Source organism: Myiozetetes cayanensis, unplaced genomic scaffold (genome assembly GCF_022539395.1).
Source record: "Myiozetetes cayanensis isolate MyiCay16 unplaced genomic scaffold, myiCay2020 scf10, whole genome shotgun sequence".
Lineage (NCBI taxonomy): Eukaryota > Metazoa > Chordata > Aves > Passeriformes > Tyrannidae > Myiozetetes > Myiozetetes cayanensis.
Genome location: NW_026086605.1, coordinates 24,077,194 through 24,103,031, shown reverse-complemented (window position 1 = coordinate 24,103,031; position 25,838 = coordinate 24,077,194). Strand labels below are relative to the sequence as shown.

The 25,838-nt window shown below is 39.9% G+C and overlaps 1 protein-coding gene across 3 annotated transcripts; it reads right to left on the bottom strand.

Annotated features, from left to right (window-relative positions):
• Positions 1–18,072: 18,072 nt before the first annotated feature.
• RPS24 (ribosomal protein S24) lies at positions 18,073–25,497 on the bottom strand. Of its 3 annotated transcripts, XM_050340818.1 has the most exons (7): positions 25,403–25,496; positions 23,453–23,518; positions 22,669–22,878; positions 22,109–22,219; positions 21,251–21,267; positions 19,082–19,117; positions 18,073–18,269 (listed from the first exon to the last, which is right to left on the bottom strand). In XM_050340818.1, exons 1-5 carry the CDS (start codon positions 25,403–25,405, stop codon positions 21,262–21,264), a joined length of 396 nt encoding a protein of 131 aa, XP_050196775.1. In that variant the 5' UTR covers positions 25,406–25,496; the 3' UTR covers positions 18,073–18,269; positions 19,082–19,117; positions 21,251–21,261. The 3 variants fall into 3 exon arrangements, with proteins under 3 accessions (XP_050196775.1, XP_050196776.1, XP_050196773.1); XM_050340819.1 differs by lacking the exon at positions 21,251–21,267; XM_050340816.1 differs by lacking the exons at positions 18,073–18,269; positions 19,082–19,117; positions 21,251–21,267 and adding an exon at positions 21,935–21,991 and having other exon boundaries at positions 25,403–25,497.
• Between the last annotated feature and the right edge of the window lie 341 nt (positions 25,498–25,838).

The following is a 25,838-nucleotide window of genomic DNA, read 5'->3' as shown; positions in this document are numbered from 1 at the left end:
AAAAGTGAGATGGATGATGCTAGATAAACACAACTGGATTTCCTGTTGCCGATTTGGTTCTTTTTCCTGGGGTTCATACCAAGGCTGCTGTGGTACTGCTGGCTGTAACCATTCAAGATCAACAGCCCAGTGGGACCAATTACTGCATTTACAGTAAAACATGCAAGGAAATCTATCTCCCTATCTCCATATAGCCAAGTTTACTGAAGGATAACCTACTACATTACACAGATTAATACTCCAGTGAGTAAATTAATCCTTAGAATTTCACTCACTATTTGTGGCTTATAAATTTTAATTGGTTCTAAACTGCCACATGAATTTATGTGAATGTATATTGATGAAGTAGAAAGAATCAGAAATTACTCTAACACTCAGAGCTTAAAGATAACAGGAAATGTTGGTACCAATTTATAAACATATATAAATGTTTACAAAGCAGGGTTCAGACTTGTTTTAAAGGTGCATCATCATAGCTTACATCGAATTCCACTGAGGAGGAAAGTAGCAGCATGAGCGGAGAAAGAAAAGCAGTTTCAGAAAGCAAAATGCTTCCATTTTGCAAAAATTCAGATGCAAAGCTGAAGGGTGAGCAGTGCTCGTGCTATTTTTGATTGTCCTGTTATTGATCCCAGTCGATCGATATGACCAGTACAGCAATCAGAACAGCTCTCTGACACATTGACATCCTGCTGCACCATATAAGGATTATTTCTACAAGAATGAAACATAGTACCAGACTTTCAAGTGTATCAGAAGTACCTAATGATATAGACTAGCATCTTTAGGGCATCATAGAGTTTCAGAAAGTTCTGTCATCAGGACAAAACATTTCCTCACATACCCATTTGTTTAAAAAGATTCAATTTATTGGTTGAACCTTCCAACAGTGAATTGTGATAGCATTGTTTCCCTGACATACTATAAGCAAAATCTAAAAGGACATGAGTTTTTTTTACCACTTGCTATAATATGATTTGTTAATCCTGAAACATAGCTGTGATTATTTGAATGCCAATAACAGGCAATGTTCTACTACTGCCCATCACAACAGGGGCATTCATAGCATATTATCCATCTTCGTGGAATACAGCAGCAGTTAACAAGTTAAAGAATCAGAAAACTGACTTATAAATTCATATCAAAAATTGATAATATGAAAAGCCAAGTCTATCTCCAGTCTCCTGACCAAACATGAATAGCTTCCCCAGAGCCAGGAAACAAAAGTGCAACCCAAGGACCACCTCCCATCCTTGCATTTCAGTTAGGCATTTTTTCATTTAATGACTGCGGCACAAACCACTAATTATTACACCACACTAATCAATTTAATATACTATGAATATAAATAATATATGATATAATGAGAGGATGGAGGTTTTTTTCATATTTATTTCCACACCTACCAAGGCTTTCACAAACCTTTCTAAGCAGTTTCATAAATTGCTTTAGTTTAGCTAGTTATTTTGAATGCACCACTCAGCATCATTATCAGTGATACTGCTGTAGAGAAGAAAAAGGCTCCCAGATTAAAATAACCCATTTGTCCATTGCATCTTATGGTTGGATCATGGAATTACTCCAGAAAATATTTCAGTAGGAAAATATCTGGCACATCCTTTTCAGAGTACACTCTCAAGTTCTGTGAACATATTCTAGTAGTTATTATGGCTCCAATCATAAATTTAACTTCTATAACAACAAGATCATTTCTGTCTCCAGAAGCCTTGATATCTGTTATTGTTGGGTAAACCACAACAAGAAGGCAGCATAAATTTTGTTCAAGACAAACTCCTTCAAACCAGATGCACCAATATATTGTAGTAAACCCTGAGAATTCCTTGGCATTCACAACACTCTTTTTAACACCGAGGAATAAAAGGCAAAGCAACCAGCAATTTTACTGTTACATATGTACTAAACAACTACTAATCCTCACATGTCCTCAATTTATACCCTACAGCTGTCCATGGCATCACCAAGTAAAATGACAACTCAAAAGAAACAAAGCTACACAGCCTCTAAATTGTGAGCTATGCTACACATAATAAAATGAGACTTAATAAATAGAAAGAGGTTTTTCTAGCTCCAATTTTAGGTTTTAAGCCTACCTGAAAACACGGGTTGAATTAGAGAACACCTTTTTATAAAGTCATCTTTTGGTTCAAAACCCAACGGGCAAATAAGTGAAAATAATAACAAAAAGATGACTTATTTCTTGATATTTCTTTATAATGTATTTATTTCACCCATTTAACAGCATACCCTTTTTACTTTATCATCTTCTCTTTTGCTAGCTTTTAACATTGCAAAGCTTAGAGTTAAGTCAAACCATTTTTTTCACTTCAATAGACAGTCTCACGCATTTAACATTTTTCCTCTTTCTTTTAAGCATTTCCAATTCCTGAATAAAAGCAGTGAAGCTCCCACAGTCTTAAACAGAGATTCCAGAGTTTTCCTACCTTTATCTGAGCTCAAGACCTCTTCGGGCTGCTCTTCTTGAATTTCAGGATAAGCAAATGAACCCTAGTGCATTCAAAAACATCTTGGTTAAGCAGTTATGCTTCCACCCTCTTATCCAGAGAAAATGAGGCTGTGAACTTTCAGCCATCCTCTCCTGATTCTCCTTTTTCTGGGCTTACAGGCTCAGAACAGCCATGAGGGTGGAAAGCCCAGGCCCCATTGCTGGCAGCAAAAAAAGCTCCCCTGCCTCACCTGGCTCTGATAAAGAGCAGCTGTGCTGCATCACTGCCCTGATCACCTTGGGCCACTGGAGATGAGAATCAGCTGTGCCTGGCACAGAATCTGCACCTGCACTGGGTGTAGTTGCAACACTTCATGTTAGGGCTAATGCTGACCAACCTGTAAGGCTGTTGGGAGGAGCAGTCTTTTTTTCATAGGGAGGAAAGAATGATGTGATTGAATTTGTTGTTTTACTTCTTAAAAAACAGTGTGAGGTACTGTAGTTATGTCATCCTGTTTGTTCTAATTCTTTCCATGCACAGTGTATCTGTTTTGATATGAGGCCCTCTTGGTAAAATCTCAGAATTTCAAGTAGATTAATAAATAATACAACTAATATTCATTAACCAAGCACTTGATTTTTATTCCCTTTGGAGAAATAAGCATATAATAGAGCATTTTAAGATAGTATATATTCTCTTGTGTTGTTCTCGATTTCTGTCATTGCATACTATATATCAGCTGGAAATCAAAAGATGGCCCTTTATTTTACTTTCTCTCCCAGGTGCTATTCATTACATCCAGATTAGCCTACATAGAAGGGGTTCAGAGTTCTCTGGCTGAGAGTTTAGAAGAGGAAGAATATAATCTTTTCTAGGATAGTTTATTGTTTTGACAATCTTTAGAAAAGAGATACAGAGTGTAGCCCATCCTTTCTCTTCCAAAAGGTTCTGAGGCAAAACAGAAATAGAAGACAAAGTTTGTGAGAACAGTCTTGGCTAGACACATCACACAGATAGGCCTGGCACATTACATCTAGACAAATAAACTAATTAGATAGTAAATATTAGGAGACCTACTTGTTCATTAGACTAATTGAGCTAATGCTGTCCAGATATTAAAATATGAGGAATGAAAGCTATATTCAAACAAAACAGTTGTAATGACTTTCTGGTAAATACTGCCTGGCTGCATAAGGCTAGAGTACATTACTCAAGGGCAGTAGAAAGATTTCCTTTGCACAGCAACAGTAATCTATATAACTACAGAGATTTTAAATGCATGACTGAGATCTGCAGCATACTATGTTCATTACAGAGGGAGAGGTAATGTTGCAGCTAAGCCTCTATTAGAAACCAGAATCCCTGAATTCACATCTTCTCTTCGGGAAGACATTTTGTACTATATTTTTGGAGAAATGGACAAGGGGTCTTTGAACTAAATGGCTGGCAAGAATAAGAGAAAGACTGAATTCTAATGACTGCTTCTAACTCAATTGTTACTTCCTCAACAAAACAAAATTGAAAGACAGGAGAGAAAATAATACTTCTAGGTCTTATATATTTAGAAGATCAATGTGGCCCTTCTTTTTAAAGTTCAGATTTTAGAATCATCATAGAATGGTTTGGGTTGGAAGGGACCTTAAAAATCATCTAGTTCCAACACCCCTGCCACGGGCAGGGACACCTTTGACTAGACCAGGTCAATTAAAACCCCATCCAACCTGGACTTGAATACTTCCAAGGATGGGGCATCCACAACTTCTCTGGGCAACCTGTGTCAGTGCCTCACCACCCTCACAGTACAGAATTTCTTCCTTATACCTAGGCAAAACCTGGCTTCTTCCAGTTTAAAGCCTTTCTCTCTTGTCCTGTCACTACACACCCTTATCAAAAGTCTCTCTGGCTTTCTTGTAAGCCCCCTTTAGGTACTGTAAGGTCATCCCAGAGCCTTCTCTTCTTAACCCTGGCTTTCTAGGTTGCAAGCACACATTGCCAGGTAACACTGAGCTTCTTGTCAATCAATACCCTCAAGTCCTTTTTCTTGGGACTGCTCTCAATCTGTTCTCTACCCAACTCTGAGATAAAATTGTTTGTTCAAGACCAAACCTTGCTAATTTCAAATTCTTTCTTTCTGTGAAAAATAAAGCACTAAAGCTTCATTCAGCCTGTCATGAAGTCCCATTGCCGACAGATCTCTAGCTGTAAATGAACAGTTTCTGAGTATAGTCTTTTTCTCTAAAGCAATTCTGTCCTCTAATTTGTAGGAGTAGTTTAAAAGAGGACAGAAGAGGAGAAGAGGAGAATACACACCTTACAGAGTTTTTTTCTGATGTATCAATGGAAGCTTGGGAATTGTCTGACATGTTTGCCTTTCATAGAGCAGGAACTTGTATACAGATCTCTCTCTACATGTATGTCCATATTATCATACAATGAGCACATGAACCCTAGCAAGGTGTCAGCAGAATCAAGGTCTGCAAATGTTTTTTTCCCACATTGCATCCTTGTTTGATAAAGCAAGGTGGAAGATAAAGTGGACAGAAGCATGCATGTGGGAAGTAAAGAGTTTTCCACTTTGTTGCTTCCACAGCTTCCTGCTAGTGACATTGGTTTTCTTCACTACTTCCTACCTGGCCTTAACTGAAGGGATAGGCTGACAAAAGTTTTAGGGAAAAATGAAAAAAGGGAATTTTATGTATGGATATGAGACAGATTAAAGAAGAGCATCAAAAAAAAATAGGGTGTGAGAGGAAAGCCTAAGGACAGTGATGTGGTGGGTATACAGTGGAGCTCCTCTCTAGCCTAATTAGTTTCTATGTTTACAAAGTCTTGCTGGTATCCTGGTCCTGTATATGGAGATTGCATGACTGCCATACTAAAATTTCGTTCATCTTCCCCAGATTATTATTAAGAATCCACATTCTGCCTGGAATAACTCAAATGGAATCCATATATCACAGTGCTTCTTCCTTTGGATACTTAGAGAAAACAACATTTATATCAATGTCTTCAAACATCTCAATGGCCATTAACAGCTTTGGACTGAAAGGAAACAGGAAACAATTCCAAGGATTATTTTCAAGGGGACTGTCTTGAAGCTGTGGCTTTCTTATGGTGCTGGTTGGTTGTACTCTTCCACATGCATCCAAGTGATAGGAGTTCAATCACCCTTATCTATGAGATATCCTCTAATTTGATATGAGAGTGTGAACATGTTTTGCAAAATAGATCGCAGCAGAACTTACTGCAAATGCCCTACAAGCCTCTTACAGTGAAATCATCTATCAAATATGTGCAAATACGTCAGGACTGAGGATTTCTGAACCTTGTCCTAGATTGCGTTTTACATATGGATTAATGAATGAAGTAATAAATCAAGACTGTTGTGCTCTGATTATTCTCATTTCCTCATATACAACTTTTAATGTCCTACCTGCAAGGCAACGGGGGCAAGCAAGGGGAAGGAATAGCACAGAAAAAATCAGGACTGGAGGGAATCAGCTTTTCTCTTTGTAGTGTTTCTAGCTAGTGCTGCTTACACTTTTTTGATTGTATTTGCACTGTGATGCCTAAAACCTGGGTGGGAAACAGAATTCCTCCATCCCTAAAAGCACCCATGTGATCTCTGAGAATGGGTTTCTTCATACATAGCATAATAATTGAATGTATCCCAAAAACAGGATACATTTTACAACTTATTTGTTCTTGTATACACTAAAGCATGGAAACACATCCAACTACCTTGGGCATTATTATATCTCTTAGTCCCCCCAAAGTAGACAATTACAGCCTTATTATTAACATCAGTTATAGTCCTAAAAGTCTCAGGTATTACAGAAAACAGCATGGATTTAGGATGCCTAATCTAGCTAAGATAGCTTGTTATAAGATGAAGTGAAACCAAGTGAGAATGGTTATAGATGAAGGAGTTACGCCTCTTTACCAATATATCCCTTTTTTTAATTGTGTGCATTTGTCATATGTACAAACCCAAAATAGCATGGAAATTCATAAACTGTCATAGTCTACACCAGGTAGTTCCTGGCAGGTAGTACACAACAGAGTCCAAAAGTCTTTTCTAAAACTTTAATAAAGCAAACCTTCCTTCTGTAGCTTGTGGAATCTGTCTAAATTTATTTTCTTTCAAGCATTGTAATATCTTTGGGAAGGAGTGTAAATGAGGAAGAGGCATTTCTGGCTCCCAGCAGTGGAGGGCTATATGACTTGTAATCACAAGTGTCCTGACGATGTTTGCTACTCTGTTGCTGGAAAATCCCCCTTGCCCATCCTGAAGCTTTTATTTTCTCCTTATCCCTCATTTGCATTCTCTCTTTCATCCAAACAACAACACAAGTTCAGCATTTTGACAGGTTGTCATCAGTATCATTCCTATCCTGAGGGCTAGATCCATGATGTACAATTGTTCTCCATGGCCTCTTTCATCTTTCCTATAGAGCATAAAGGAGGATGCAGAAATATTTCAATGTTTTAACATGCTCACTATTGTAGAAAGGGGGGGATAAAACATTTTAGCAGCCAAAAGTGTGGATGCCAGATTAATATGACTAACCTGGAAGAAACTGGATAGATAGCCAGGAAGAGATGACATAAGGTGCAGGAGAATGAGTTTTAAATGGGTGCTGAAACAAGCCCTGTTAGCACTGATGTCATGAAGTCATAGAGTGTTTGCATACCACAGCAAGTGTTTGTTTTCTCCTCAGGGACCATTTGTGTTTGCTGTAGCTGACAACAAGAAAGGTGAGGAAGAGAGAGCTGGTGTGTTTTAAAGCATGATAGGAGAAGAAAAAAAAACCCCAAGTCTTTTATATTTTCCTGGTATTTGGAGAATATTTTGCTCTGCAATTTAAACAGATTGTAACTGGTAAGGAAGGATGGGAGTCCTTCAAACAAAGGGACATAGGAAATCAAAATGGCAATTGTTGGCTAAATCCTGAGTGCTGAACCGACCAGGATGCTGTATGATAGAGGGTCTAGGAAGTCAAACAGACGCTGGCAACTTTGAAAGCCATTTGCTAGGGATTTCAAGACCACCTGTACTTTAGTCATCCTATTGACGTAACATAAAATGGCTCAGACTGTGTTTATCCTAAAGCTAAAAGGAGCAGATTATCTGCAATTTCAGCACATACACATAAATTCACCTGCAGCACAGTTTGACTCAAAAAATATCCCAAAATTTTAGGTTTTTTTTGGTTACCCCTATGCACCTGGAGGGTTTAGAAAAAAGTAGCTGATGGCAACCACTGAACAGCCCCACTGATGGGACAGTTCATTTCCCTTTGTGGTCTGGGTTGGCTCCAAAGACATGATAAATGCTGAATTCGAAAAGGATTGTTTCCCTACAGTGACTAGATATACATATACCCATATACATGGAAGCTTGTATAAGAAATAATTTTAACATATTTAACACATTTTAAAAATAAATACTTATCCTATTAAGTCTTTCCATATCATATCAAGTTTTTAAAAGAAAAAATTATTTTCCTATATATTACAAGCTTTAGGAGCTCAGAATTGAGATGCAAAATAAAATCAGTAGTTCAGGGTAGGATGGTGTCATACTGATTACTGTACAGTAGCCAGAACAGTGTTATCTCCTGTTGAAGTATGATAAGAAATTAAAATATGATTCATTTCAGAAGTTCACGTTGCAGACAAGTGATGGTATCGCAAACACTGTTATTTTTTTTAATCTATGTTGAGATTTCTTTTTCTAATTGGAGATGCCTAACAAATACTCTGAAAGAGACGGGTAAGTGGTGAATTTTTATGTCTACAGACATGCCCAGAGCAGGTTAACTATCTTCAGGTGGCACCTCCTCAGACAGGCAATTTCTTGTTCTGTTCTTACACTAATGGATGCTTAACAACCTAGCTCAGTAGAGACTGTGGAAGTCGCTAGGCCAGGGAAGCTGTAGCAAATAGCAGAATTTTAAAGAATTTGAGTGTTTGCATATTTGTTTTTCTCGTGTAATAGTCTCAGCCTTCATTTAGATTTACAGCATTAGGGTATGTTTTTAAGTACTTTATCCGCGTATCAATTATTCTCTGAAGAGGGCTCCACTGTATATCTACAATATTGCACTTGTGCAGTAAAAACAAGCATCTGAAGAACCCTCATGAAAATACATAAAAGCCAATTATTGTGATTTGTGTTTACATTCCAGCTGTCTTCTAATGAGATTTTTTCCATGCCATTAAAAAGAGAGGATAGTGCTGTCAATTTCTGGACTCAGAGATAAAGTTCCTGAAAATATTTAAGTATCTATTTCAGGTTTTGTCTTGTTGGAAGATTTTCCTGCAAATAGATGAATTTAAACATATGCAGGAGTGACTTCATGAATTAAAAATCTGATTTAATAGAAGCAAGTAAATGCACAGTGAGACTGAATTCAACCACCATTTGTAGCTGTGGGTTCTTTCCCAGCACAAAGTAACCGCTCACCTTTGACGGTGAATGCCAGGTGTATTTCAGGGTAGTCGATAGGACAGATCTGGCTTCCAGAGGAATTCTTCCAGACTACTAATATTTCTACTTGACTTTGAGCAGAGAACAGAGGATAAAAGGTAAGACCTCGTTACTGCCAGTAAGCAAATGCCAGCTTCTGTGTAGTGCCTCAAGTCAACATGCCCACACCCAGGCACAGAGGTCTAGAAGCTGCCTACAGGGCCTCCCTCCCCTCCCCAAATGTCTCTAGTCTGCTGAGGCAGCACAGCACAGCACAGGCACACACATACTGAGAAAGTTGAATTAACTCCTGCAGGAAATGAGGAGTGGAGTGAATATGCCACTGTAACTGCATTGTAATACCCAAACTGCAGCTGCTGTAATAGCGCAGTGAATGTTCCTGTTTCTTAAAGGGTGTCATGCATATCAAACCTTTCTCAGTCTTAATTACAAAACAAAAAATAATATTATCCTCTTACTGTATGTCTTTATTTACCCTCTCATCTGCTCTGGCATTTTAATATCCAAGTTTTAGTTAGAAACAGATGCCTCAGCTTTAGCACCCTCTTGTAATGGCTTAATACTCTAGGTAAGATCAAAGACTGGGTAGAAAGATGCTACACTGAGCACAACTTTTGAGCAAATGGGTTTGAATATTCATTAAACAACATTTAATTTAAACACCCAAACCCTAAAAGCAGCAACATATGGGCCTGTTTTATTTTACATAAACTGAATAGGAGGTTGTGCCATTAGTTTCTGCAGACATAATGTTCATTACAAATGAAGTATGTTTTCCTTTAGGGAATGCACCACCATTTCTGTAGTGTTGTCATTCCCCCAAAAGGTTCAGTATACTTGCCATATGAAGTACTATTCTTGGCAATGTGCTTCAAAATGTAAACAAAATTCCCATAGATTTTCATCGACAAGGGGAACCTGGGGCAAATTAAATTCCTTAATGAGAAGCAAATAATGTAAAGAGCCCTCCCTTTTAAGAGACTATCTCAATTACATAGTTTGGTACATGGGTTTTCCCTTTAGTCTTTGTGATGGAGCATTTTTGCATAACTGTGTGATACGTGGTTCTACAGTCCTCTGCTGGCTAAAAAATTACTTTGCACAACCTCTTTCATAATCTTGCATGAGTCTTTACTGAAAAGCAAGATATTTGCTCTTGAATTTTATGTAGATTAAAAATGGCTAGATAAGCTGAGCATTTTGATTGCTCAGCAAGCCCCATAAACAGCATTTTACATGTGCTCCTACACCTCACATCCCAAGAGAGCTTCTTAAATGAAGGGGAAAAAAAAAAAAAAAAAAAAAACAAACAAAAGGAGACTAGGGGAGATAAGTACTTGGAGAACTAAGCCAAAAAGCAACAGAAGCTTCATTACATTTGGGACTGGAGGTTCTGTTCTCTCTATAGTGTTGCTGTAACTATGTTATTGAGAAGTATCAATTCAAGAGTGGATCTTGAAATACCTTATTCAGAGTTTACCTGGTAGGTGTCTGATGTAGTATTCTATTTCCATTTACTAATTCTAATAGAAGTGAGGCTGTGAAAGGTCTATTCCTTTTTGGTGTTTTATTTGTTGTTGTTTTAAACTGAAAAACCCTTCAGAAACTATTTTGGATCTTTGTTAAAGAAAGACAGTTAATGTAGGACTGAAGAAGTATAATACCTTGATACTCCTGGGAAGTCTGTCTCCTTTCATCCACATAACAGCAATAAAAAATGCTTTACAAAGTTCCCTCAACCCTGCAGATAGCAACCTCAGGTTTCTGCAGGGTTTTTTGGCACTTTTACCCACAAAGGTACCAGTGGAACACTAGATTAACCCCAGGACAGAGACTGATAAATAAATTGCTTTATATGAGCTGTGTGATTCCTACATTCCTGTTCATTCCTACACAATCTATGGGAAAGTAAAGCTAGAAACAGAATCTGCAAGCAGATCAAACCTAAGGAAGAAAAAGCCATTGGAATGAAAATGGCAAGAATGCAAGGTAGAAACACAAGAAAAATGGAGATATATCACTAAGGACATATGCCTTGAGACATGTATCAGTGCAGCAGCCATACAGAGGTAGCAATTCCCAAAAGTGGGCAGAAAGGTTTCAGAATGAAGCACGGTCCATATGCAACAGACACCTTGAATAAAGACAAGATATTCTCTTGGCTAAGCAGGCTTGTGGGTTAAAGAAAACTCAGGCTTCTTTAAGGGCACAGCAAAAAAAATGAACCCGCTCTTAAGGGCTTTGCATCAGGTTGACAGTGCTGGTCAAAATATCAAACATGGGAACAAACATGGTTGAAGTTTGAGGGTGGCACAGCTACTGACCTAAAGACTTTGTTATAGAACACCACTGAGGCAGAACAGAGCTGGTTGAGACTTGGTTGCACTCAGTGCCTCTTATGCACTGAGCCTCTCCCTGACTATTTCCACAGACTCAAGTCCCATCTCTGGTTTGTGAAAAGAGAACAGGTCTAGCAGTTAACAAGATGCTTACCTTGACACAAAAGTTCAATTCCCCAGCACATTTGCTTCATTTCTGATATGTGGAGAAACCACAGAAATCATTGTTATACTAATAGGAGGTTCAAAGCTGCACCAGGAGAAGTTTAGACCGGACATTAGAAAGCATTTCTTTACCAAGGCCAGACAAACGCTGGAACAGGCTGCCTCAAGCCTGTCAGTGTTTTAAGAGTCTTTTGGACAGCATCCTTAATACCATGCTTTAACTCAGTCAGTCTTGAATGGGGCAGGCAGTTGGACCAGATGATCGTTGCAGTTCCCTTTCAGATGAAGTAGCTTGTTTATTTATTTGCACAGAAGTACATTTCACAGAATCGCAGAATATGCTGAGTTGGAAGGGATCCCCAAGAATCATTGATTCCTCCTCCTGGCCCTGCACAGCACCATCCCCACGAGTCACACTGTGTGCCTGAGAGTATAATCCAACACTTCTTGACCTCTGTCAGGCTTGGTGCTGTGACCACTGCCGTGGGGAGCCTGTTCCAGTGCCCAACCACCCAACCTAAACCTCTCCTGACACAACTTAGACCATTCCCTCAGGTCCTGTCACTGGTGCCTGCCCCTCTTCTTCCCCTCTCAAGGAAGATATAGACTGCAATAAGGTCTCCCCTCAGTCTCCTTTTCTACACATTTAAAACAGCCAGGTACTTAAAAAAAAAATGTTCATACTTTATTCTTCTATGCTTCATCTCTGAAGTGGGAATACTGGAACATTCCAGCCTTATAAGGAATTGTTAGGTTGTCTGATGACATCCTGCCAGGACCATAGAGTGCCCCACTTGTCTTCAAAACTAGTGTAGGTTTTTCTAAAGAGACTTTCCAAGCATCGGTTGGTGCAGCACACCATGTTAAAGCTTCTATAAAAATATTTATTAGTCCTACACCAAGGCTTTCACCCAGGTCACCAGACATGCCAAACCAATGAAGTATTGCCAGGAGCCCAAAGAACACTCTTGAACCAAAGAAGGTATTTTAAAGCAATCATTTACCACACCAAAAGGAGATTTATTTTTTCAAAAGCACAAGTCAGAGTCACAAAAGGCAACTAACAGATATTTATGTCTGTGTAAATGTTCATGGTTAATAAAAATGAGAAAAAAAATTTAATGCATGTTGCATTTATTCCCTGTTTAATGACAGATGTTTACTTTTCAGCATTTCTTTGACTCTGGAGAGTTCAATTTCACCATGTTTTCTGTGGTTTCTGCATGACTACAGTCCTTTGTGCTTATTTATACAATCACTATGGAGTTCAATGCTTGGAAAAATATATTCTCATTTTAATAAACTCCTGAAAAAAACCCTAAAAGTTTAATAATTGTGTGTGAATAGGAAGCAGTTTCTCCCAATCCCAGGGCCTTACATCAGTCTTTTCTTTTGTAAAACCCTGAAGTAGGGCCTAGATCAATCTTCTTCTCTGTAGCAGGATCCATCATACTATAAAGAGAATCATAAAATGAACTATGTAAAGACTATTAACTAACATCTTAAAAATCAACTTCCCCCCCCCTTTAATTTAAAAATATTAAGCTGCCTTCACTGTGATTTTTACATTGGCTGTTAAACCAGACAGAAAACATTGAAAAAGGAAAGTGTCAGTCCCAATTTTCTACTTATAGCCAAAACTGTACAAGAGATATGGATCTGAGGTCATTTGTCACAGAAAAGTTTTATTATCAGTGATTGAAACCTGTTATCAAATCAACACAAACAATGCCTGGCTTAACAAACAGGCTAGCAAAAATTGACAGAAAATGATAGCAGGGTAGCAGCTCCAGCACAATCAAATCAGATCATCATGAAAGGCAGTGAAGCATGTTTCTCCTAATGGGGGTCAGTTTGCAGTCTGGCCAGCTTCATTAAATAACAAGCTGCATTTTAACCCAATGAACACAAGTACAAACTGTTATCATCTACCTCAGTGATGCATTGCACTCACATGATTTTTGCTGATTGTGTAATAGCTACTATGTTAAGAGAAGGCACAGATGCTCTGAATCTCCTTCTGCCTCAGCACACTACTTGAGCTTATTTAAGGTCTCTGTGTACAAACAGCAGTAACTTGAAAGGAAGATGGAGCTTTATTAGTAGTATTGGTTGCCGATGGCCAGCTCTTGGAAAATACAGTTACCTTCTAGCACGTGATGTGTCTTTTAGTCACCTTTGCAGCTGTTCCATTAGCCACAGCCTTTACAGAGAGATGAGACTAAAATTATGAGGATACTTATTGAATTTGAAATGAGGATAAAATTCCACAGAGAATATTTTAAAGATATAACTAGAGTTCAAAAATACTAACAACAAACCTAAGTTTCCATTTAATTCCTTTAAAATTAAGGACTCCAGAGACATTAATGTACTTGGACGTGCCTGCTCCTGACATTTTTTTCTCAAAGGTTACTTAAACCTTTTCATTTTACATCTTAGAGGCATTGTAAAAAATGCATTCATAGAAATAACTTGGTCTTATTGCTATTGTATTGGGAACATGATGAACAAAAGAAATTTGCCACCTATGTTGGAGAATTCACCTGCTCAGATGAAATTTTGCCAGAATTCACAGCAAAAAAAAAAAAAAAAAAATTACTCTCACCTGGTCTCTTAGCAGTATCAAAATAACCACCAAAAAAAGGTTCAATTGATCTTGTTTTGCTCAAATAGAAGTAAACCAGCAGGGACCATTCACAATTGGAATTTCAAACTTAGTGTATGCATCTAGTATCAACAGCTGCTACAGGACAATGTTTTATTTCCTCTGTGTAGGAAACCAGGGACATTAAAAATTCATTTTTTACAGCAACTGACCAGAATAATATGAACAAGTTAATTTCATCTGACTGTTGCAAACAGATTTGTTAGTGACCTAAATACTTTAGTCCTTAAACGATACATTTTCTATCAACAGAAAGAACCCACATCACATAGCACACTATGCCTCATTTATTTCAAGACACTGACAATACTAGCTTCATTCGTTCCCCTCAATATTCTCAAACCTTTTACAAGCTGGTCCCTAGACCAACCCACCTCGTTTTGCACAGATGATGTCAAATTTTACTATCTTTCATCTTTATCAGAGTTATCTTCTCCTATGAAGCCAAGACAGTCATCTCTGTTCCTCCAAACAGACTCTGCTAAGTCCTTCTCTGATATTCTGTAGTTTGTCTTTTGCCTTCAGTACAACAATCTCCTTCAGGCAGGAGCCACTATTGTCTGGCTGTGCCATACCTATCTCACTGAACACAGGAATGGAATCTCGGCAAAAAGTTGGACCACTTGATACAGTTTAATTTAAGACAAGCCCTGAGGCTTCTGCACAGCTTTCCAAGTGTTTCACACAAAGATTTAATTTATTCTTACTAGACTGGCTATACAGTTTTAAGTCCTTCTTACAGAACCCCCTCCCAAACATTTTCTGTGCATGCAACTCCAGCAAGTCCAGGTCATTATAAATGGTGGTTGATAAAAGTCTTTCCACGTGTATCAGTTTGAGATTGCTCACCACCAGATTAATTTAGAAGCTGGTCTCCAAAAATGCCTTCAGAGTCTAATCTGGACTCCAGACTGATAAAATACTTGAGATATTGAAATATGACAGCCAGGCCAAAGTCTGAAAGCAGGCAACAGTGACAAAACTACTACCTCTAGATGATGGGATGTGACAAGATGGGTAGAAAAGAAAAGGGTTCCTTCAGCACACAGTAGGGAAAGAAGTGAAAATTCCAGTTCCACTTAATTGTTTCACCTCCCACAGGAAAAGGGATTAACCCAGAGTCTTCACAGCACAGCGTGTGCATTAAACCTTTGAATTACAGAACACCTGCTACACATTGCTTAGACTGGAGTGCATATGGACAAAATGTTGGCAGAACAGAAACTCACATGAAGAGCTGCTCACAACTCCCAAACACTGAAGCACCAAGCCTTCATTTGATTGCTCTTTTCCAAGGTGAATGATAGGAAAAAGATAGCCACATAGCACAGAATGTTGCAGAATAATGGAAAAACTCCAACAGGCTGATCTCTTCAGTTAGCTCGAGATCTATTCCATTTTGACCCCTTCCCCATTTTTTTGAGCTTAATGGTTCATATTGCAAGACCAGAGTACAGCTTATAAATACGTGGTTATAACCTTACCATCCAACAGGAGTCAATTGTTTTATGGATTCACTACCTGTTTTTTGCTGTCCATCTTCAATCAAAATAGGGCACCAAATACCAACTTATGGCACCAAACAATATCTATTTCAGTCCATCTCCTTTGGCAAGTTACCGTACCACAAAAATCTGTAATAAGTAGAATGTAAGACATTACAAAACTGAAGAGAACCTTTAATACTCTAACTCCAGAATTAATTTCTGCTTCTAGAGATACATACCCCAGTACAGACACAATAGTACTGTTTACTATGTGAACTCAGAACACCAAGGCTACACAAGACACACAGCCCTGTGACAGCACTTATTTATAGAACCTTTGTTGATTGCACGAAACTAAGACGAGGCTTTTAAAAAAGACCAACTAGAATTTGTGCCAGCACTCTACAGCTTTCAAGTAGTAAATATTTGGAAAACACTAACTGTATGGTCTTCACTGAAACTGATGGTTTCCACTGAATCGAAAACAAGAGTGAAACAAGAACATGACTTCAGGCCTCAACTTCCAAACACAATTATTTTTAATGCATGTTTTCAAAGGAGTTGACATCTTTGGCAGGTGATAATTTGACCTCCTTTCAGCCTATTCCATGAAATATTGCTATGTAAGTCTTCCCTGTATTAGTATTCCTGTGTTCACACCACCCCCTAGTGATTGTTCAATTACATTAAATACCATGACTCTTCTTTCCTTTCATATATGTAAAGGGTTTACCGCAAATACTACCCTTGAAACAGGTTTAGATTCTAAGACTTATGTTCATAACGTTTGCTCCATATCCCTTACAGTATTTTCAGTTATCTGAAGTTTACTCACCAACTCAAGAGACCGGAGTACAGTGCACATACTGTATCAAAGTACACACATCCCACTTTTAATACCCCTCTAGCAATTCTTTTGTTAAGAGAACTTTCCAGTCTGACCATCCATGAGACTCTCTGGCAGTAACACTCCCAACACCAGACACTTTCACTGCAGGCACCAGCAGTCAGCCCCTGCATAGCGGGTGGCCCCCACACACTCAGTCAGACCAGGTTTCCTTACCAGTTCGACCCCAGATTTCCCATAGCAGAGTCTCATTCCATAAAGCCATTTATTCATGGCACAGTAACACACAAAGAGCTCTAAATGGTACCCCTGAGGAAGGAACCCAAACTAACGAACTCCTGGGCTTTTACTCCTTCACAGTCTAAGCACGTGACTCCGCGGTGACTCCGTGACTCCTCCTCACTCCTCAGCTCCTGCTGCCCTGAGTCTCTGGTGCCACCATCTTTGTGTCTTTGTGCCCTTTGTTATTCAAAGGTTTGGCAGTTCACGACCTCCCATCTAAGTTTCTCACCAAGAGCTCATCTTGCAGCTCCCACTGCTGCTGCATACTGAGTTACTTGCACTGGACATACATTCAGAACATACCTTTAGGAAGAACATCCAAAGGGTACTTATCTTTGAAGCCCTGTCTGACAAGAGCCTGTTAACTTCCACAGGATCTCACAACCAAATCCATTATGGAATTGGCCAGCATGTTTCGCCACCCCCTTAGTCTAATATCATTAATTCACCTGTGGTTTTAAGAAACGGGAGTGCCCTTTCACCAGACCAAGTGCCTAGTACTCCCAGTTGCTAAAATCAATAAAGGCAAAAAAACTACAGCATGAGGTTGAGAATTTATGGTACAGCTAATAGTGTGATGCTGCTAAATACAGACAACAGCAACCTCAATAGTTCAAAACTCAGACTGAAGGTACTAGAAAAGGCATTAAGTGCTTCATCTATACTTCGCATATCTTGCACAATATCCCCTTAAACCACTTTAACAACTCTTAACTATGGTAGCGTTGGTTTCCCCCCAACAGTAAAAAATGCCTTTCCTGCATTACAATGTACTGCCTAAGTACAATGGTAGTACAATTCAAAAATACTGTACTTAGATAAGTCAGAACCCTAATCAGCACAGCTGCTACAGCTGCAGTCTGTTTCAGTCCTATTTAGAGTATAAAACTTGTATTTTGCTTGCTCCTCAAAACACCTGCACCAGAATGTCCTTGCTTCTATCTTAAATGGCTCCTTTAACACTACCAGATGAAAAATTAGGGGTGTACTACAGAGAGCTGGCAGGCCAGAGACAGACCCCAGGGCCTGTCCTGACAACTTGGGAACAAAAGACAAATCATGCCCAACTCCTTCCCTAACAAAAATTGTAACTGTGGAAGTAGGCAGCTCTGACTATCTCTGTGTACATGTTTTGTTCTCCCTAACGCTGTATTCTAGAGGTTTATACAAATCCAAACAAGAACATCTTAAAAGGACTTTCCAAACCAGTGTGAACAAGAGATGACAAAAGCCTGTCTATCTCCATGAAGCAACTGCCTGCTTGGAATTAGTTCATACTACTACCTGTAGAAAGCATTTCAAATTGATACTCAAAACAAGAGGTGATTAATTATGAAGATTTTAATACAGTGCAAACAGTGCACCTATGCTCAATTTCTCAAACTTTACAAACAGTAGCTTTCAAATTAAAACTATAGGACAAATGAGCATTTTATTGACAGTTTATTTGATGTTAAAGTCAGATGAACAGGTTCTGCTTTCCAGAATAATTCCTTCTGTACTTCTTCATAGAAGGATGCAGACTGTAAAGAAAAAAATATATTACTACCACAAAATTAAAACAATTTTTACACTTATACATTTATAAAGCCTGAAAATCTGGTTCCCAAACAAATCAGGTGAAGCACACTGCTCTTCTTTCAAGAGCTTAAAGTTCAAAATTTCACAACACTGTCATGGGAATAAATGAGAGCCTAAATTACAGCATTTCTGTAGAAGAACTGAACAAGCTACAGGTGCTTTGACAGCTTTTTGTTTAAGACACTATACATGCTATATCATCTCCCAGACAGACCATTTGTAATAAAACCACTTTTTTCTGAACACAGACACTTAGGTTTCTGCAGCAAAAATACAGGGACTTACCTGTAAGAGTATCACGTTTGTTTATGAGGAATTTACTTTAAGTAAGTGTAAGAAAACAAAAACTCTTCTGAAAATAGTCATCATACTACTTTAATCTATTTAAGACAATAGAAACCAAGGTCTACCATCCTCTCTTTAGCATACCTACAAGTGAAAAATGTAAGTCTTGCTTACAGTTAGACTAAATGATCACCAGCTTTAGGAACAGTAAATGTGAACTGCCCAATTTATTATTTCAGCCTTTACACTAATGAGGTATTTCATGTAAGTGAAGGTATTTCACATAATTCAGTAGTAATTGATAGTAGTAATTTGCAGAATCGATTTGTAAATATTCTTTCCTAGTCTTAAAACTTTTGCATTTGGTTCTGTGTCTGCACAAGTACCACGGTCTTTGCATAAATCATACGACATCATAATGACTGGACTACTGAATGTCTACCCTTACAAAGTAGTTCTCAAGCCATACCTGTGATCCATTTTCCATCTGAGGAATGTTCAATTACTGAAAAAAAGAAAGGATTCATTAACAATAAGAATATTTTGATTTAAGTTCTACTACTGTAGAAGATGGAGCTTTGAGGACTTTTACTGACACTTGCAATATGCTTTTCTCAATAACCACATTGAAATGTGCGACTTCATAATCCTGACTACTGTAGAGACTGAAGACTTAAATTTCACACATTCTCTCAAACTCAAAAGGGGACCTAACAATAGCTGTTCAGAGCTTAACTAATATTCAGAACACAACTGCATGTTCAATTATACCTACAGGCTACAATGGCTTAAAGTGCCTATCCATCCACACTTCTGTTTGATAGCTTTTTGTCAGAAAAACCTCACATGTCAAGGGCTATCACAGGTACAGCTGTGAGATTAAAAGGGAGGGTGGTTGGTTTTTTTAGCATTTCAGTGTTGCACGGTATATGGGTCACTGCACTGAAAGCAAGAACTACGTGAAGGACATCCACATATACTTGTTGCAAATTTTTAGTGAGCTCAGCAGAGTCCAGAGCTACAGTTACACTAAACAGCATACAGCACTTTAAAATACTTCTCTTGAAACTGCAGGGAAAACAGAATGGGAATTCTAATGGAGTGAGAAGGAAGCACCAAAGACCTGAAATTCAAAAAAAATTATTCAAGTACGATTCATCATTTCAGTAATTTTCATGACTAGATGGTACATAACTTTTAGAATATACACTTGCCTGAAGATTTTTCAGAATCAAGTGCCTACATATTTCTGAGATAAACAGTTCTCACAGACTTTATAGGTGGACTCAAAAACATATTCCAGGACTCCTATTAAAAATTCCTCTGCATAGCTGTGATAAAGGATGATGAACCAAATCATTATCTTTAAACATGCATTTTTCAAGATAAATTTTAAAGACACCAGTGTATTTCACATTTTTCTGTAAAACAGCATAGAACTCCTCTCAAGCAAGTTTTCCAGAAAGCACACAAAATAATTCATCCTAAGTGAGGACACAAAGACTAACAAAGGTGGTAAACAAGTAACATCTAAACCATGCATACTTATCAACTGAAAGATTATTTAGAAAGATATCAAAATACTAATCAAAAACACAGTTCACCTACTACTAATACTGCATGCTGGTTTGGGAAGCACTTGATACAGAAGTCACATCTCCTACATAATTACCACAGAACATGATCCTGGCCTTAAATTTGTGAACTGTTGATATGCTTTAACAGGATTTCTCTGACCTGGACAGCTTTAGTAATTCAAGTGACAGTAATTTAACCATTTTGCATTAACACTCAACAACAGGTACTTTCAGGTGCTTAAGTCTTGATGGGAACAAGTTCATGCATACTACTGGGATCAGTGCAACACTCAATTACTCCCTTGCCATTGACAAAAGAGTGTATGTTAAGTGTTACTACTATACCAAATGCTATTTGTGTGCCATAAACAATTGTAAGACTTCATGATTAAAACTGCATTAAAGCAGAAAGAAAGAAGGCTTGAGACCTATCTAGTAGACTAGTTCCCTCACCTAGTAATTGCCAGTAACACTGGTTCATTTCCATCCAGTGATAACAAGAATTTGACTTCTACACTAACTAAAAAATCTAACTTCACTGAAATATCCAATTTCACTTTAATTTGTGTCTTAGCTTGGAATACTGCAGGGCAATAGTTAAATATTTAAGGCTGTTTAAGGCTGACAACTGAGCCTTTTTTATTGTCAAACACCATCTCAAATGCACTAAGGTGTGATGTGACTCAGCTTTCATGTACACAACTACTTACACACAACAGTCAAGTTACACATGCAATTGCACTGTACTACTTTGAATCAGATCCTGGGGTATTCTGAACCAATGCCTCCAATTAGAGTAATTGAGTTTCCTGGAATTCCTCTCACTAAGTTCCTTATTTTAAAGCCGATTCACTGGTTTCAAAAGTCTTGTTTGCTACTAGCCAAATTTTATTTCTAATTCACACAGAATAAAGTTCATTATGTTATTATTTAGCCCTCGCAGGACAGATCTAAGTTTAAATCAAACACGCATGCAAGGCAGTACAGTGCTTTAACTGAAAGGATGGACACATTTCAGTGATGTATAATTCAGTCACCACATCCATGCTCATTTTCAGTACCTGTAGATACTTCATTTCTGATGGAGAAATCCAAGAAAGTGGGAAAAAAGCAAAAGTGAAGATTACTAAAGTACACGATGTCAAGGCATTTTTGAAGCTACAGAACTAAGCATCAAAACCCACTACTCTCTCCCCTTATTAAAACATCTGAAGAAAACCCACTTGGCTGCACAGCTTATTCTGCATTTGTCAAAGGACATAACACCACAAAGGAAGATGACCAGCTTCCCACCCAGTCTATTCCTCAGTTGTGGTTTTGTTTCATGACAGAGGAACTCTGCCTCCCTCCTACCTGCTTGTATCAGGTTCCAGCCTCAGCCCAGGAAGCTCCCACCAGAGGAAGACTCTACTACCTTGGGAATCAGTCACTTAAACCCAGGATAAAACAGGCATTCTGCTTATTTCTATACACTCTGCCATCATTGCCTACAATATCCTTAACAAACTCACCTTGATAAATAACATCATAAGTAACAGTAACTTGGTGGAGTAAGTATTAGGTATTTAGGCAGTCTAAGTAACAAGTGTTAAGATTATCTAATGTGTGTATTACGAGACTGATTTATGTGATTAGAGCAATACTGTTAAGATTTATGAAAGTGTATCTTTAGTTCAAGTGACACATAGGAAATAGTAATTTAAGAAGCATTCTTTCATGTTGTATCAGCTAAGCTTGCAGCAGTGAGGAGCAAAACTAAGCTACTGAGCTGATGACAAGCTATACGACACATAGATTACCTTCTGTTATCCAGTAGAACAGGTGAAAAAACGAAAGAAAAAAATTGTTACTCTGTTGAGCATCTAATCAACATTTCAAAGGCAAATGCTCACTCTAGTTTAAACATATTCTTATCCTACCTTCTTGCCAGCACCAACATTTGCCTTGGCTGTGCCCCTGACTTTCTTCATTCTGTTCTTACGCTCCTTTCGCTGCTTCCTGGAAGTCTTCTTCTTTTCATACAGGCCATGCTATTAAAAAAGTTAAAATTGCGTTTAACATTGTTTCGCTGTTACTCTCAGTTTAATTTGTATTACTTCTGAACTCTTCAAATACAGTTTAAATTTGAAATTTTAACAAAACATCAAGTTCACTAACTAATAAATGATTCAACACGCTTAAGTAGCATATGGATCAGCCCCATCTCTTATGCTTCTTCCAAACCTTTAAAAGTGATTTGTTATCTATTACTGCTAAACATCTCTGGTAACAGGAATTGCCTTCCCAGTTCCCCTGTAATGTAGAGTAAGAAACTCTTAGCCTCTTTTGCAAGCGCAGAAGCTAACCTGTGTTATTTTGTCTCGTATGGCTGAGTACACCAACAGTACTTTGACAAAACTTGGGGTTTTACATAGGCAAATACTGAGTAAACACTTTCAGCCTGTCCCAACTGCTTCCAAGATACCAGAAGACAACATACCCTGGCAAGCCTGTGCTTTGGTTCATTTTTCTTTGCATAGTCCAAGGAATCGTAGATCATGCCAAAACCAGTTGTCTTGCCACCACCAAAGTGAGTTCTGAAGCCAAAGACGAAAATTACATCAGGGGTTGTCTTGTACATTTTTGCCAGCTTTTCCCTGATTTCTGTTTTGGGGACTGTGGCCTTCCCAGGATGAAGCACATCAATCACCTGAGAAAGAATTTTGACAAGTTGTATAAGAGGTCAATATCCAGTGTAACAGCCAAGTGCTACAGTCCCACTATGAACTTAACACTTAAACTAACCCACCTTAGCAGCACAAAGTATTATTTGATATAAAGGAATCAAAAGTTTCCTGCTTCACAGTCATTGAGATTGGAAATCACCTTAAAAATCATTTAATCCAACACTGTCAGGTCTGTCAATAGTACTAAGCCACGTCCTCCAGTGCCAAATCTACATGTCTTTTTAACATCTCAAGGGATGATGACTTAACCCCTTCCCTGGGCAGCCTGTTCCAATGCCTAATAATCCTTTTGGTGTGGAATTTTTCCCCAATATCCAATCTAAACCTCCCCTGGTGCAACTGCCAATGACAGAACAATTTGCCACCTCACCATAATTATTTACCTTCAGCAAACATCAACACACCTAAAGCCATAAGCTTTTACAATAAGAACTCTGTTGGAGATTTCAAGGGCCCCATACTGATAGTGCCTAAAAACCATGTGCAGCCCTGAGCCAACAGACAAATAATTAAAGGCAAATTTCTGTATTCTTTTACCATCTGCTTGCGCTGCAGCAGCCTGTTTGTCATGAACTTCCTGGTTCTGATGGTCACTGTGTCATTCTGCAAGAGAAAACAAAACAATAGCTACACATGCAACTGAAATTTAATAAATGCGTAAATAATGCACACTACAGCAACAGTCAAGAGCCTCAGACACTGACAGTGAACTCATGACCTAAGTGGACTGGTCCTGGGCTACAGAAAACACCTGTAAGGACAGTGAAAAACTGACAAATTCATCCCCAGTTTTTAAACATCACAGCAACATATACACTTTCACCATTCTGAGAAGGTGAAGCAGCTTTTAGTGAAACACATGGATTACAGACCAAGAATTTTAACAATGTAACAGAAGTTTCCTTAGGAAGCTCAAACCTTACCACCTCTGCGGTGTCCCACCCTAAAGGAGAAGGGAGCACCCAAGACTCCTAGATGCTTGTGGCTGACAGGTATGACAAAGGTCAGAGGGTCCAAAAAGCTTACAAAATTTTATTAGCAAATTACATGCTTGGCATAGAAGTGGGTATGTTAGACCTTGAACTCCCAGTGAAAAGACACAGCAGTGGGTTTTGGATAAAGGGATGTGCTGAAAGGCAAGAGAGAGAAGGAACAGAATGGGAGAAAGGGATCACCAATCCTGGCTCCAGCATCAATTCCAGCTTCCTAGGGGTACCTTTTACAGATAAGTTTCTCCCTTTCTATGCTACTTAGTAATCCTGTACAGTCCATTCTTCTGGACCTTTCTGGAAATAGGTGGGAGAACTCTGATGCCCACCAACAGTCCATATCCATTTCTTGGCCTCATTCCTTCACTTGCACTGTGCTGTGCTCATCTCAAGGAGCCAGAACAAGGATGCCTCTTCCTGAAAAAAGTGCTGCCCCACCTCCCCATGGCCCCCTTCCCCAGCCACAGCAATCCTTGGCTGTCATTACCAACACTTGCTTGGCTCCACAGCCACCCAGCTATTGGTGCTGGAGACACACATGAGCCCCCTCAGCTTTCAGGCTTCTACAGCTTCTGAAATGTTATAGAATGCGTGAGGCAGGGAGAGAACTACCATGGGTCATCTGGTTCTGCTCAAGAAGGGTCATCCCAGAAAACATAGCACAGGGTTGTGCCAGACAGTTCTTGAAGATCTCCTGTGAGGAAGAATCCACACCTTCTTTGGGCAATCTATTCCAGCTGCTCACATGGTAAAGAAATTTTTCCTCATGTGCAGGTGGAACTTTTCGTGCCGCAGTTTCTGCCCGTTGCCTCTTGTCCTATGGCGCAGCATCACCGAACAGAGCCTGGTCCATCCTCTGCTCCCTCCCTTCTGATACTGACAGACATTGACGAGGTGCCCTCTAAGTCGTCTCTTCTCGAGGTTGAAACGGCCCAGCTCCCTTAGTCTGTCCTCATAAAAGAGATGCTCCAAACCCTTCTTTCTTGCCCTCCACCGGATCTGCTGCAGGAGCTCCACGTCTGTTTTGAACTCGAGAGCCCAGATCCGGACACAGCACTCCAGAGGTGACCTCCCCAGGGCTGTGTAGAGGAGCAGGATCACCTCCCTCGACCGGCCGCCCATGCTCTTCCTAACGCAACGCGCCAATTCCTCTAAAAAAACCCCGGCACACGCCTGTTCCCGTAACGTCTTCAGACACGGCAGCCCTGACAAACACATGGCTACGACCCACGATAGCCCCACGACTGCACCCGAGCAGGAGCCCCGCGTTACCGCGCTATCCGAACCCGGGGCCGCGCCCGGCCCGGCCCGCGCCCCGCCGCTACCGGCGGGCAGGGCACACGGCAGCCCGGCCGCCGCAGCGCCGGCCCGGTGCGCGCCATCGCGGCGCGGGCGGGTGCGGGCGGGCCGGCACGGCGGGTCCCGGTGGGGCGGAGGCGCGGCAGGGCCGGGATGGCGGCGGCGCGGGGCGGATGGCGGGGACAGGCCGCGTACTCACCATGGCGGCGGCGGCAGCGGCGGCGGGGAAAGGGCCGGCACCGCCCCCCGGGCAGTCATAAGGCGGCGCGGGGGCCTTCCCGAGGGGCGGGGCCGGGCGCGGGGATGGCTTCTTTAGAGCCGGGTTGGAGAGGGTCTTTTCCTGTGTGCTTCATGGGCCCCGGGGTGGGTTGGGGTTGTGTCGCGAAGGAGCGGCGGGACGAACCCGGCTCGGCTCGGCTCAGCACAGTTCAGTTTAGTTCTCCCGCTTGAGCTGGCGCTGCCGCGGGTGTAGCTCCTCCTCTGCGCAGCCTGTGCTGGGGCTGCCGCCGGGGCCCCACGCACGAAGTCACGGGCTGAGCCAGAGCCACGGACCGAGCGTGGCTGCGGAGTTGTTGAAGGCTCAGGGAACTGGATCTGTTCAGCCTCGAGAAGAGGCGACTGAGAGGAGACCTCGT

What these genes read in the sequence shown, in the direction of transcription:
- RPS24 (XM_050340816.1), bottom strand. An exon ending in TGCTGCAGCGCAAGCAGATG is followed by an intron (nt 22,879 to 23,452) that starts GTAAAAGAATAC and finishes ATTCTTTCTCAG; the next exon opens with GTGATTGATGTGCTTCATCC. An exon ending in ATGTTGGTGCTGGCAAGAAG is followed by an intron (nt 21,992 to 22,108) that starts GTAGGATAAGAA and finishes ACTGGATAACAG; the next exon opens with AAGGTAATCTATGTGTCGTA.